A 15,460-nucleotide genomic window follows, 5' to 3' on the forward strand; every position below is an offset into this window, starting at 1 on the left:
ATGTAAGCAAAACCTATTTTTTTGTCATTAGGATTGCCTGTCAAGAGTTTAGAAGGAATTAGCATTAGTAGAGGCATATAATGCTGGAAATCAAACCCATACAGCATCAGCCAAAAAGCAAAAAAAAACCACTTCCCATTTCACCCATCCATTCACACCAAAAGTTTGTCCAGTTCTTCCTTGAGTTGAATTAAGCTAACACCTTACACGAGAGCAGTGTCCATTGATACCACTCGTTCTGTTCTCCCACTCAACCATTCCATTTTTCCATAGCAGAAACTTACCTTTAACGCCATACTACTCCAATTTGTATAGCAGTCTTCCATGTGGAACAGTAGTGGTAGTAGTAATAATAATAACAGAATGTGATGCAAGGATAAGCAAGCTTATGTAGCATCAGCCAAAAAAAACCATTTCAGACATCTGTTCCCTCTAAAAGTTTGTCCAGTTCCTCCTTGAACTTATATTTAAGCTATCACCTTCCACAACAACAGATGGAAGTTTGTTCCAGCATTAAACTACCCGCTGGCTAAAGGCAAATTTCTGCACATCTATTCTACAACTGTCTCTCCTAATCTTGTTGTCCTTTGTACTCATTCTACCAACTCTGTATCCTTCCTAAAATGAGGCCTCCAGACCTGCACACAGTACTCAAGGTTTGGCTTGACCTTATACAGAGGTTATAATCACTTCTCTATTCCTGCTAGCAAGATTCTTGTATATCATTGACAAAACCACATGACTGCTCTGGCAGCCTGTGCGCACTGCTCAGAAAACTTCATATCTGACTACACAATTACCCTCAGGTATTTTTCATTTTCCACTACCCTGTGTATAGTACCACACAGTTGGTACGTTTCTCTGGGATTACTGCTACCCATATGCAGTACTTTGCATTTGTCATTGTTAAACTTCAGTTGCCACTTCTCAGCCTATCTGCTCAACTTTTCTAGATTCTGTTGCAGTAGCATACTGTCATTACTGTCGGTAACAACCCTGCCAAACTTTGTATCGTCTGCAAACTTGTACTTTAAGCATGATATACCTTCATTAATATCATTGATAAATATACAAAACATCAATGGGCCCAACACCAAACCCTGGGGGTCTCCACTAATAACATTAGTCAATGAAGAGCAGCATCCATTGATTACCACTCTGTCTTCTTCCACTCAACTACCTTTTTATCCATTGTAGCAACTTTCCCTTATTTCTGTACCGCTCCAATTTGTACAGTAGTCTTCCATGCTTAACAGTATCACTTTCCTGAAATCCAAGTATATGATATCAAATTTTTTTTTGCATCCAGTTTTTTTTATGACCATGTCATAGTATCCAATCAAATTGGGCAGACAACTCTTCCCCTTGACAAACCCATGCTATGTCTGAATTATTACTGCAGTCTTGTTTAGATGATCCTGTAATGCTTCTTTAATCAGTATTAAAAATAAAGTAAAAAAACTTTATTTTCCTTGCAGCAGAAGTTAAACTAACATGTCTGTAATTACTCGTGTCACCCTTTGATACTCCTTTGTGAATTGAGGATACATTTGACTTCTTCAGTCTGGGGGGGGGGACCTACCCTGAGTCCAAGAATTGATATAACTGGATAGATCCCATCCACCTCGGATGCCTTTCTTATGTTTATCTTCAATTTCTCCTCTACTTTGCACTCACTTATTACAAAATCATTTAACTCTTGTTACAGTTTGAGCTTTTGTCCTTCACTTCCTTACAGAATTCCACCTGTGTGATTGTACATGCAAAATACTCATTGTTTGTCAGCCATCTGAGCAGGATCATCAACAGTCGAACCATCGATATCAAGTAGACCAATCTAATTCATCCCCTTATAGAGTTTATATAAGTGAAGAAGTCTTTGCTGTTTTCCTTTGCATCCTTTTCCAAAGATTTCTCATAATCTGCCTTTGCTAGACTAACCTCTTATGTGACATTATTACAGACTAGCTTATATCTACCAGACTTCTGTTTCATCTGATAATTTATATGTATCCCATGCAAGTTTCTTTTCTGCCACAAGTCTCATTATTAGTATTTCTTAGTTGGTATGAAAAGCCTAGTACCCTCCAAGATTTATTCCTTGAATGCTTCTCATTTAGAAATTGCTGTTGTTAACATCATTAGTTGGTCCCACTGTAAAAATTTAAAAACTGTCTGAAACCAGTTTAGTCACTTTTATGAAAGCAAAAACCCTTCCTTTTATGCCTGATGCTAGTTACATCTAAGTAAATCCCACAGCGGTACACTGCGATTACTGCCACCTAGTGGTTCCTTTATCTGCAGATTCTTAATACATCAATCACTGCTGATAATCAGATCAAGAGTATTGCTCTCTCTGGTTGACTCTCGAACATGATGCTGTAGTAAGCAGTCATCCAATAAATTCACAAAAGTCTTGCTAGTGTGCAAGTGATTGACTCACAAGTTCCAGGCAATATCTGGGAAATTAAAATCCCCCATTATAAGACATTCTGATTTACTGGCACACTCTTATTTCTCTGTATAATTGTTCGTTGTACTCATCATAGTTATTAGTCCTATAACACACTCCTACCGTCATTTTTGCTTTCCCAGTGCTTATGTTACACCAAACTGATCAACATTGCACTGTCCATTCATGTCAACTGAAAGCACTTCCTTAGATTTTGTGTTTCTTTTTTGTGGCTGCAGCTTTTAAATCAATTTCTGAGGGGTTGGCAATCATTGAAGAAGACGATGCAAATATGGAAAGAATTGCAAAAGTGAAAAGAGGCATTTATGACTGTCTAGTATGCTACAGTGAGATTTTTGAAGGAAAAAAAAAAAGAAAAAGAATCTAACTGTGCAATCTTCTATAAAAATATATTTTAAAAAAGTGGAAAACCTAGCTGTTTCTTCATTATCAGATACCCTTCCATCTACCTCATCTGCACCTAGTGTCACTTATGTGAAAAATATTGAATGCTGATGAAGATATCGACGAATAAAAGTTGAATATATATATGTTCAGTACATATATTATGTTAGTACTCATTTTCTTTATTTCTAGTTTGTAACCCTTTGTTTTTAATTAAAATTAACAAGTGCGTTATCTTGTTTTTTTATTCTTTTTTTATCTTATTTTACTGTATTGTATATGATAAACCATGACACATACATTATAATAAAAAGTATTGTTTATACCAATCGATGTTTGGTACATTGTTTTAATGCTTAAAAATGGCTGCTGATTTATACGATACATATCGTAAAAGCTCAGGAATGCAATATACACATACCAAACAAAATGTATAACGGACAACACCTTGGAACGGAACTCGTTCGTAAACCGAAGGTTGCCTGTATACTTGGATTTCAGAAAAGCTTTTGATACTGTTGCAGATAAGACTGCTATTCAAATCGGAACATTGTAGCATTAAGGGAAGTTGCTGCTATAGATAAAGGGATTGTTGAGTGGAAGATGACAGTGTGGTAATTGATGGACACTGCTCCTTGTGAACTAATGTTATTAGTGGAAACCCCCAGATTTCAGTTTTGGGCCTGTTGTTGTTTTCTGTATTTATCAATGGAATAGATGAAGGCATATCAGGCTTAATGTCTGAGTTTGCAGATGATACAAAGGTTTGCAGGGTGGTTAATGACAGTAAAGACAATATGGTTCTGCAACAGGATTTTGAAAGGTTAGGCAGATTGGCTGAAAAATGGTAAGTGAAGTTTAACATTGACAAATGCAAAATGCTACATATGGGTAGCAGTAACCCTAGAGTTACATACCAACTGTTTGGTACCACACTCAGGATAGTGGAAAATGAAAAAGGCCTGGAGTAGTTGTGTGCAGTCTGATATGAAGTTCTCTGATTGGTGCAGACAGGCTGCCAGGACAGGTCATGTGGTTTTGTGAATGATATACAGGAATTTTGGTAGCAGGGATAAAGTAGGTGATTAGCCCATTGTATAAGGCAATGGTCAGGCCATGTCTTGAGAACTGCATACAGATCTGGAGTTCTCATTTTAGGAATGCCGTAGAGCTGCTGGAACAAGTACCGAGAAGAGCAATGAGAATGGTGAAGGGAACAATGGGGTGTTCTTACCAAGAAAGTAGTAGTAGTGCCAGTAATGGCAAATGATGCAAGAAAGCAAGCTTATACAGCATCAGCCATAAAACAACCACAACCAGTTCACCCATCCTTACCCTCCAAGAATTTTTCTAATTCTCTCTTTAATTTATTCAACCCATGCACAACAGATGGAAACCTGTTCCAACAATCAGCCACCCACTGGCTGAAAGCAAACTTCTGCACGTTTATCCTGCATCCATCTTTCCTCAACTTGAATTTGTCCCCTCATTTGTATAGTCTCAGCAAGTGGAAGAATGCCATTCACATTCAGCTTACTCAATCTATTAAGGCTTTTAATACTTCAATCAGATCTCCCTGCAGATGCTTGGTCTCGAGACGCTACAATTTCCACAAATGAAGCCATTCTAGGTAAGAGTACCCTTTGTTCCCTCCACCAATTTGGTTGCCCTTCTCTGCACTCATTCCAGCAGATCTACATCCTTCCTAAAGTAAGGCCTTCACACCTGTATACATATTCAAGCAAGATGTGCATAACCATGACATACAAAGTGATAATCACCTTATTTCTGCCAGCAAACTTTCTGTATATCATTAAGAACATCCTGTGAGCTCTTCTGGCAGCATGTCTGCACTGCTCAGAGAATTTCATGTGTGACTGCACAATTACCCCCAAGGTCTTTTTTGTTCTCTACTTCCCTGAGTTTAGTATCACACAGTTGATAAGTTACTCTGGGTTTACTGCTACCCATGTGCAGTACCTTGCTTTTGTCGAAGTACAACTTCAGTTGCCACTGACTCAATTTTCCTAGATCTTGTTGCAATGGCTCACCCTGATGGCTGTTGTTAACCACTCTGCCAACCTTTGTATCATCTGCAAACTTAGACATTAAGCCTGATATACCTTAATCAATATCATTGATAAATATTGAAAACAACAATGGACCCAGCACTGAACCCTGGAAAACTCCAATAATGATATTAGTCTATGAAGAACAGTGCCCATTGATAACTGCTTTCTCTCTTCTTCCACTTAACCATCCTTTTATTCATAGCAGTAACTTGCCTTTAATGTCACATTGCTCCAGCTTGTACAGCAGTCTTTTATATGGAACCCTCCCAAAAGCCATCCTGAAATCCAAGTATATGATGTCAAAATTATTTTTTGCATCCAGTTCCTTGGTCACTGCTTCATAGTAATCTATCATATTGGTTAGACAAGACCGTTCTTTAAAAGATGCCGTGTCCATGCTGTGATTGCCATATAATTCCATGCTTGTCCAAATGGTCCTGCATTACTTCTTGCCGACCGGGCTAGCCGGGTGGCTAAAGTGCCTGCCTGGCAACCCAAAGGTCGCGGGTTCGAATCCCGCCTCGGGCTTGGATCAGAGTACTGCAAAAACCTTGGGAGGTGCATTATGACCACAGAAGCCGATGCGCGAACAACTACCAAAAAAAAAAAAAAAAACATTACTTCTTTAACCAGTGATTCCATTATTTTCTCTGGAACAGACATTAACTTAACAGGTCTGTAATCACTTATGTTTCCTTTTGACCCCCCCCCTTATGAATTATGGATATATTCACACTTCTCCAGTCCATAGCGACATTATCCAAGGATTCTCTCATAATTATGGCTAAGGGTTTGCATACCTCCTTTGCTGCCTTTCTTAATATAATTGAATATATTCCATCTGCCACGGTTGCCTTTTTTTATGCCCATCCTCAATTTCTCCTCTGCTTTCCTTTCAGTTATCACAAAGTCATTTTGCTTCTCATCCCCCTGGCATCCCCTTTCCTAAAGTATTTATCATGTGTGAATGTAGATGCAAAATACCTATTCAATTTGTCTGCAACCTGAGCAGGGTCATCAACAATTAACCCATAGACATCAAGTGGCCCCCATATGATTCAACCCCTTCCTTCTGCTGTTAATGTAACCATAGAAGTCTTTGCTGTTCTTCTTTGCATTCTTTGCCAGAGACTTTTCATGATTTGCCTCAGTTCATCTTACCTTCTTTGTGACTTGATTACAGACTAATTTATATCTACCATAGGCTTCTTCATCACCTGATAATTTATATGCATCCCATGCACTTTTTTTCTCTGCTACATGTCTCAATAGTTCATCTGACATCCATTTAGGTCCAAGCCTCAAACAATATTTCTTTGTTGGTATTCCTCCTAGTTCCTTTGATTACTTCCATGAATACTTCCCATTTAGAATTTGCTGTTGGTAATTTCATCAGTTGGTCCCACTGCACACAATTTAAAAACTGTGTGAGACCTCTGTAGTCATTATTATGAAAGCAAAAACTGTCCCTTTACCCTTGACAGTAGTTATGTCTTTAATTAAATTTTACATTAGTACACTGTGGTTGCTGCCATCCAGTGGGTCTTTTACCTGCAGATTCTTAATGCATGAAGAATCACTGCTGATAACCAGATCAAGGGCATTGTTGCTCTCTAATATGCTGTACGAATATAGAAAACATTTATCCAAGAAATCCACAAGTCTTTCTAGTGTGTGTGAGTGAGCAACCCACAAATTCCAGTCAACATCTGGAAAGTTAAAACCCCCTAATATGAAACATTCTGATTTGCTGGCCTGCTTTATTTGCCTATATAGCTGTTTGGTATGCTCATCACAGTCATTAGGCCTATGACACACTCCTACTCTCAATTTTGTTTTCCCAGTGCTTATATCACACCACACTGACTCAAAATTGGACTTGTCAGCCAAGTAAACTGAATGCACTGCCCGAGATTTAATATTCTTCTTAACTAAGCATAATAGGAATCCATTTTGTAAAGATGGTATCATTTGAACAAAAGTGGTGCAAGGATTTTTGCCAGTATCATTAAGGATACCCTAAGGGTTCAAGGATATGGCTACTAGGGGCAGAAGGGTAATTTAGATCCACATTTATCTGATGATATGGATCCAAGTAATTCTTGCACTCACCTCATGAATTCTTTTTTGTTGCTACAACAGTTGATGTTGATAAGATGTTCTGAGGGTAGCAATATTTCAAATGAGAGGGAAGATATAGCTTGGGATACAAACTTAAATAACTTCAAGGAGTGTGTCAGGGTGGAAACTATAAAAGATTTCTTAGTCTTAACTGCATCTACAGTAATGTCAGGAGTGTTGTCAATAAAATGGCTGAATTTGAACTCCTGGTTAGGACAACTAATGCTAATATAATAGGGCTAACAGAAACATGATGCCACCCGAAAACTGGTGATGACGAGTTCCACTATGGTACAGAGGCAGACTGACCAAAAATTCTTACTGGGAAAAACTTGTAGCGGCCTCATACTAGTGTTTATGACCATATTGTGAAGAAGTGTGCATGTGGCAGGGAGGATTAACAAATAACTAGAATAATTATTGATTAATTTTTTAATGAATTTTAAATATAAATCACAATTAATTATTTTATAAGAAAACAAAATATTTTTTCATTTATTCAACAATACTTAACATAAATAAATTATGACAGCTTCACCACCGTAAAGATAAAGCTTATTTATGTGTGTAAAGATAAAGCTTATTTATGCTTATTTATTTACTAATGTAAATCTAATCGTATAATCATAAATAATGAACACAAATGTAAATCATAAAAATTACATTTAAATGAAGTAGGTATAATAATTCACGGATAGGTAAATACATTATTTATAAAATAGGAAAGAAAATATGCTCTGTTACTTTAGTTTAAAAATTTTCATCGAAATATTTCTTAGTGATTCATCTTTTATCGCAATTTCAGAAATTATATTGCCGTTTTTAATTTTCATTAGTGTCTTTTTTGAAATTCATGAGAATAAAACTTTCCAACTTCGTCTGGGTTATGGTATTGCATGAATTAACATGAATTAAGAGCTAAAGGGATTAACGTTTCACAATTCAGTGGTGTCTGTAAAACCTATAGAACAGCTTCTCCCACATGCTGTATTGAGAAGTCATGCTTGTCATAACCACACCACAGCGGTGACAGTTACACTACCTTGAATGAATATGTATAGTAGCTGCTAGCTGCAAAGGCAACCTGGTGGTGGTGCTGCTTTTATCAAACTCTAATGGCATTGATGCGACTACTATAGAGGCAAAAAAAAAAAAAATTTCCAAACCACTTGACTCATATATTACTGTGAATAAGGAAGATCCATAATTTTTCTTATTATGATTTTTGTGCATTTAGTTTTCGTATATTAGTCACAATGTATTGGAGTTTAGAGTGTAATATTGAAAATCACACTTCTGGCCCAGTGGGGGTCCGCCTCTGCTACAGTATGTATAATGTATTTAGGGAAGTTAGAAGAGGCAGAGTTATTAAAAATAACTCCTGTTATTAAAAGCAGGCTGAGCACAAAAAAGAGCTTTTGCTGTTGATGAAATTAGGTTTTCCAGCATAGAATCACTGTGGTGTGAGTAAGTCAGAAGCAAAGGAACAACGAAAGTGGGTATAATCTACAGACTAGAGGATTATGAAAAATATGACGAGAGTCTTTACATGCAGATGGACTGGGCAGGCAAGCATGAATGTCTTATTATGGGTGACTTTAATCTGCCCTATATTTATTTGAATAAGTGGGAGGGAAACTCACCATGGGGGAAAAACATTTTAAATCAACTAGATGATGATTATTTGTACCAGCATGTTAATGAAAGTACCAGGGGTGAGAATATTCTTGACCTCATCATTACTAATGATTCAGATGACATCACAGGGCTTAAAGTACAGGAAACATTGTCGGCAGTACTGTAGCTAGAGCTTTTGCCGCCCCTCTCAATGCACACCAAAAATATTACAAAAAGTGAAAACGATGTATAGGCAAATAAATTAAAACACTATGTTTATTTTGAAGTAAAACTTTAATTCCAACATTCTAAAATGTTATTTTTCTTGCTTTTATGTCAGTAAAATCGTCGATGACATTGTCGAAGTCTGTTTCATCACTCAGTTGCTGTTCTATAGACAGTATGGCAACATTTCTTAACCGCAAGGTGCTCATTGTAGATCTTAGGTAATTCTTAATCAATTTTAATTTAGAAAAACTCCTCTCACAACTAGCAACACTTACATAAATAAAAGAATCGTCAAAAAATAAAATTGTATCTCACGTGAAAAGTGCCGCTCCCCCCATAGCTTATACCACTGGTTGTTGGGAAGTGATCTTGTAATCACCAGCTGGATAATGAAGAAAGATGTTGCAGTAGTTAAAGGTAAATGTACAGGTTTAACTTCAGAAGAGGGGACTTTGACAGCTCAAGGTGCTGTATGGCATCTGTGAACTGGGCAGATTGCCGAGGGATGAGTTATGGAGTACTTTTAAAGCAAAAATCACAGAAGCCATGATCGCCTACATGCCTTTAAGAAAATATTATGGGAGGAGGATGCTGAAACAGATGACTGTGGAGCTGGCTGGTCAAATAGAGCAGAAAAAGATAGCGTGGGACAGTTTTAGAGTAATGAATACTGAAGCCTACAACCAGTACAAGACGAATTTTTCATATAGTAATAGAGGAATGTGATGCAAGAAAGCAAGCGTATGAGCTTATGTAGCATCAGCCAAAAAAAAAAAAAATTCACACACCCATTCCCCCTAAATGTTTGTCCAGTTCCTCCTTAAATTTATTTAAGCTATCAACTTCCACGACAGACGGAAGTTTGTTCCAGCAATTAACCACCTACTGGCTAAAGGAAAATTTCCGCATATCTATTCTACAATTGTCTTTCCTCAATTTGAATTTATGCCCCCCCCTAGGTTCGTAATCTGAGCACGTTGAGCATGCTGAATCCCATCAGAATTCAGCATGCTCAACTCATTCAAGGCCTTATACACCTCAATCAGATCACCTTGCAAGTGTCTAGTCTCCAGCTGCTGCAATTTTCAGAACTTAAGCCTCTCTTGGTAAGAGGATTTCTTCATTCCCCTCACCAGTCTTGTTGCCTTTTTCTGTACACGCTCAAGCAAATCTACATCCTTCCTAAAATGAGGCCTCCAGACCTGTACGCAGTACTAAAGGTGTGTCCTGACCATTGCCTTATACATAGGGATAATCACTTCCTTTTCCCTGCTAGCAAAATTCCTGTATATCATTGACAAAACCCCATGACCTGCTCTTGCAGCCTGACTGCATTGCTCAGAAAACTTCATATCTGCCTTCACAATTACTCCCAGATCTTTTTCATTTTTTACCACCCTAAGTGTAGTACCACACAGTTGGTACGTTACTCTGGGGTTACTTCTACCCATATGCAGTACTTTGCATTTGTTAATGTTAAACTTCAGTTGCCACTTCTTAGCCCATCTGCCCAGATTTTCTAGATCCTGTTGCAGTAGCACACTGCCATTACTGTCATTAACAACCATGCCAACCTTTGTATCATCTACAAACTTCAACACTAAGCCTGATATACCTTCATCAGTATCATTGATAAATATACAAAACAACAGTGGGTCCAACACTGAACCCTGTGGAACTCAACCAATAACATTAGTCCACGAAGAGCAGCACCCATTGATTACCACCCTTTGCCTTCTCCCACTCAACCACCCTTTTATCCATTGCAGCAACTAGGGCTTGCAAACCGGTTTTATGAAACCGGTTAAATCGGTTTTCATATTGAGTTAAAACCAAAACCGACCTTCTAAAACCGGATTTGAATATTTTCTTAGTTAGTAAGTTAGCCCTATCTTACTTTTCTTAGTTATATAGTTTTTTGTTAGGCACATTTTCTTTTGTTTGTTCGTTTGTGTGGATCGTTCAACTGCTTTATGTTTTAAACATGTTTTTTATTTTATGTTTAAGTACGAATCTCATGGGCAAGTGGCCCAAATCTAGGAGGGGTACCTTTTATCTTCCCACCTGTATCATGGCACGATGCAGGTGTACTCATTTACGACTGAGTGAGTCGGAGCGATAGCGTAAAAGAAAATGCTCAACATTTCTCCGTTCCATCTATCTTGTTCGCCAGGCAAGTTATGGAACGCGCCTTATTGATGGTTACCCACTAGAACAGATTCGCTGAATATTGCATCAAATTTCAATTGTAGAAAGTTTCTTGCTTCTTTATTCCTATTAAATTTGCGATCAAATGTTCTCCAAAAAGCAGCTTCACCAAATTTAGCTTTTACATAATTTTTGAAAATACAATAGATTTAATTAAGTTAAAAAAAATTTGCAAGTAAATAAATAAAAAATTTCTTTTGTGAAAATTTTGAAACTTGCCTCGTTTAGACTCTTCATTCAGTGCTTGCGGGAGTGACGCATAGTATTTTGCCTTTGTTGTCTTCAATATATTTTTTTAAATTGTCGATGATATAAATTACTACTAATTAATATTTATTACTCTTAATATGTCTAAGATGAAATCAAATGTATGGAATTATTTTGCTCGAAAAAGGAAAGATGAAGCACAATGTTTGAAATTTCAGAGGATAATGAAGTCGTCTGGAGGATCTACACCATCTTTGATGTTGCATTTAAAGAAAATGCATCAGATTAACATTAAACAAGATAACAGTGAACTTCCCGTAAAAATGGTAAGAACGTTAGAAAACTTATCGTTAAAAAAATCTATGGAAGAAGAGATTTCAAAATTAGCTGCTTTAGATGGATTTTCTTTTAATTCAGTTACCAAGAGTGAGTTTATACAATCAAGCCTTCACCTTCAGAGAAATAAATACGATAAATTACCACCATCCTCAGTGAATGGAATTAAAAATATGGTTCTGAATTATTATAAAACTAAGAAAGAAGAACTCATTCAGCATTTCAAAAATTCATTGGTTTTGGGTGCACGGTATTCATTGACTCTAGACGAATATACGTCTATACAAAATAAAAGGTATATGAATATAAATGTGCATTCAAAAGACAATCATTAGTCGTTAGGTCTTATTGAGATTAATGGTTCACTTGACAGCAGAAGAACTGAGCAAATTGAGAATGGACATTTGAAGGAATTTGGTTTGAACTTGGATGAGGATATTGTTGCCTGCACCACCGATGGAGCAGCAATGATGATGATTTGGCAAGCAAATTACGCCTAATCATCAACAATGTATGGCCCATTGTATACATCTGTCAGTTATAGATGTACTTTATGAAAAATCAATCAATTATGGTGCCACAGTCCCTGAGTCTCCCAAAGACAATGAAGAAAATGAAAATAATGAAGAAAGTAGTGATGATGAAGTTGAAGAAAGACAGCAAGGCATGCTTTATCAAACCGACTTTACCGATGAGCTCATTTATTTCTTCAATCCAATGGCCAATTTGCACAAACTATTAACAAAGTCAGAAAATTTTGCAAGCTTTTTCGAAAATTGCCTACCAAAACTGACATATTACAAAATTTAATGGAAAAGAATATAAACTTATATTAGATTGCAAGACTAGATGGGATAGCAAATTCTATATGATCGAGAGATTTTTGAAATTGAAAAATTGCATTCCAAATGCTCTATGTGCAGTACTGTCAACTGAAGCTGTGTCTGACAATGACTGGAAAATACTTGAATTGCTATGTGAAACTTAACGACCAGTTGAAATGATTCTGAAGGCTATAACCTCAGAAGATACAGACTTACTTAAAGCAGTCTTCAATAGAATTTCTACTTGCTAAGCTTGATGCAGCAGAAAACCCATTTGCTTTAAAGTTTCACAAAAGCCTTTTGCAGTGTTACAATGCAAGACGAAATTGCCAAACTGTGGCTTTGCTGAGCTAAAAGTTTAGGAAAGAAGATTCAGGTTCCAGAACTTTTGATTTTCCAAGTAAGCAAGTTTTGAAAAAGCATGCTGAAGAGGTTTATCAGAGATTATTTGCAAAACATTCCGAAGGAGTCTTAGCATTGAATGAAGAAACTGAAAATAAATGAACTGTTCTTTTAGAAGAAAACAAAGACTCGTCTAGTTCCAATGTTGGAGATACACTCATGCGAGAGTATGATAGTGTAATAAAGATATTAACTGAAGAGCCTTCAAAATATCCGAGTGAATTGGAAATCAGCAAAGAATTTAAAATTTTGGAGGCAACTAGCAGTAGAAGTTAAAAGCTGGAGAAAGTTTATAGGGCACTACTGACCATTAAACCAAGAAGTATCCAATCTGAGAGAGTGTTTTAGATCACTGGTCTCTTTAACACAAAAATAAGGTCAAGTCTATCAGGAAAAATGCTTAATATACTGTGTTTTTCAAAGGATCATTTTCAGAAAAAAGCTGAGCAATAATTAGTAAAGTAATTTCCCCAAGCTGTTTTTTTCACATTATTTTTATTTATTTATTATTATTATTATAGGGCTTATTATTTTTTTTGTTTACTATACGAGAAGATAGTTTTTATTCAAAGGATTTGAATACAATTTGTAATTTTGTATAATCTCAAGCCGGTTATTTTTTTGGAACATTTTAATTTTTTTATTTTTTTTTTACTATAAAAGGTAATAGATTTTGTTTAAAAGATTTGATTACGATTTGTACAATCTACCCAAGATAAAATAAATACCTGTGTTATAAGCTTTTAATTATTTTCCCTAAGTCTGAGAAAACCGGTTTTAAAACCGATTTTAAGAGTAAATTTCTCTTAAACTCGGCTTTGAAATTTCTCGGTTTTATGCAAGCCCTAGTAGCAAGCAACCTAGCCTTTTATCCATTCTAGCAACCTACCCTTAATACCATTCTGCTCCAATTTGTACAGTATTCTTCCATGTGCAACTGTGTCAAAAGCTTTCCTGAAATCCAAGTGTATGATATCAAAATTATTTTTTGCATCCAGTTCCTTTGTAACCACATCATAGTATCCAATCAAATTTGTCAGACAAGACCTTCCCTTAAACTCATGCTGTGTCTGAATTATTGCTGCAGTCTGGTCTGGATGATGCCAAAATGCATCTTTAACCAGTGACTCCATTATTTTACTCGGAACAGAAGTTAAACTAACTGGTCTGTAATTCTTCTGCAATCCAGAGGGATATTCCTCCGGATTGCAGAAGTGCCAATGTATTATCAATACATAAAAGTGATTCTAAGAGTGTAGCTGGTAACTACAGACTGGTTAGTCTGACTTCAGTGGTAGGAAAAATCTTAGAGGCAGTGATCAAGAGTGATTCTTCTCACTCAGACTAAGCACATGAGGGGGCTTTCATCTTCTCAACCTCCAACCCAAGCATGGTACTAAGTACTATAGATTCTAATACCTCTCATGTTTGGGGTTTACATAAAAAAAGAAATAAATAAATTGAAATTGAGGAAGGATGGTTGAAGAATAGATGTGTGGAAGTTTGCCTTTATCCAGCGAGTGGCTGATTGTTGGAACAAACTTCCATCTGTCGTTGTGGAAGCTATTAGCTTAAATAAATTCAAGAAAGAATTAGACAAACTATTGAAGGGAATAGATAGTAATTCATCTGTAATGCTACTAAATAACACTGACTCAAATCTGTAAAACATCTTTATTATGACAATATAAAATAAAATAAAATACATGCTTACTGATCGTATAACTGTATATTAAAATATTAAAACAAAATAAAATAAATGTTGTATAACAAAAATAAAATACAATAAAATATATAAAATTAAAAGCGATAAAAGTTATTTAAAATCACTAGAACCACTAACACAGGAGCTTTCGGCAGCAGTGACCACCTTCATCAGCTATAGTGGTTGCAGGATGACCGACAATCTATATGTACCACATACATCTCAGCAGGTCTGTGACATTAACTATGGCATCTGCGCACAGTTCCCTTCTTGTGCATTGGAACCGGAAAGTGGACGGGCCATTCTAAACTGTTCGTCTCTTCGTAGGATAAGGGCTTCAAAGAATGTGACATCCCTTATCCCTATTAAGACTGTAGTGCTCGGATGAACATATTCTTAAACTCTCCAGCCATTTCTGGTTCCAAAAGCCATGCACCTTATCCACGATCACAGCATCTTTAGCAATAATGCCATGTCTAGTTTCCCAGGCAGGCATGTGCCGCTACAGCTGAACCTCTGTAATTTGCAGTCTTATAGATAGGAATAGATAGGTGAAATGTGTTTTTTTTTTTTTTTTTTTTTTTTTGCTGATGCTGTTGTAAGCTTGCTTCTTACATTATATGCTAATGCTAATAGAACTGGATGTTATTTTAACAGCTTTACATTAGTTTTGTTTGCTATAAACATTATATTATAGTACTTTTATTATAAACTGAGAAGTTAGAATAATTTTTTCTTTTAGTATTTTATAAATTTTTGATTTATTTTCCCAGGTGGATTGCACAACTGATACGACTTTATGTACTGAACAAGGAATTAGTGGATATCCAACGTAAGAATTTTTGCCCACCGCAGATTACAAGTAAACTTCTTTAAAATAAAA

The 15,460-nt window shown here is 36.3% G+C and overlaps 1 protein-coding gene across 2 annotated transcripts in view; it reads left to right on the forward strand.

Moving 5' to 3' along the window:
* Nucleotides 1–15,460, forward strand: part of prtp (thioredoxin domain-containing protein pretaporter) — a 150,764-nt gene that overhangs the window by 35,985 nt on the left and 99,319 nt on the right. For both annotated transcript variants that reach the window (XM_090373271.1, XM_090373270.1), the window contains exon 3: nt 15,351–15,409. In XM_090373271.1, coding sequence (XP_090229397.1) covers nt 15,351–15,409 — 59 coding nt within the window. The remainder of the gene's footprint in view (nt 1–15,350; nt 15,410–15,460) is intronic.

Source organism: Mastigoproctus giganteus, chromosome 5 (genome assembly GCF_048544385.1).
Source record: "Mastigoproctus giganteus isolate SK-2022 chromosome 5, ASM4854438v1, whole genome shotgun sequence".
Classification (NCBI taxonomy): Eukaryota; Metazoa; Arthropoda; class Arachnida; order Uropygi; family Thelyphonidae; genus Mastigoproctus; species Mastigoproctus giganteus.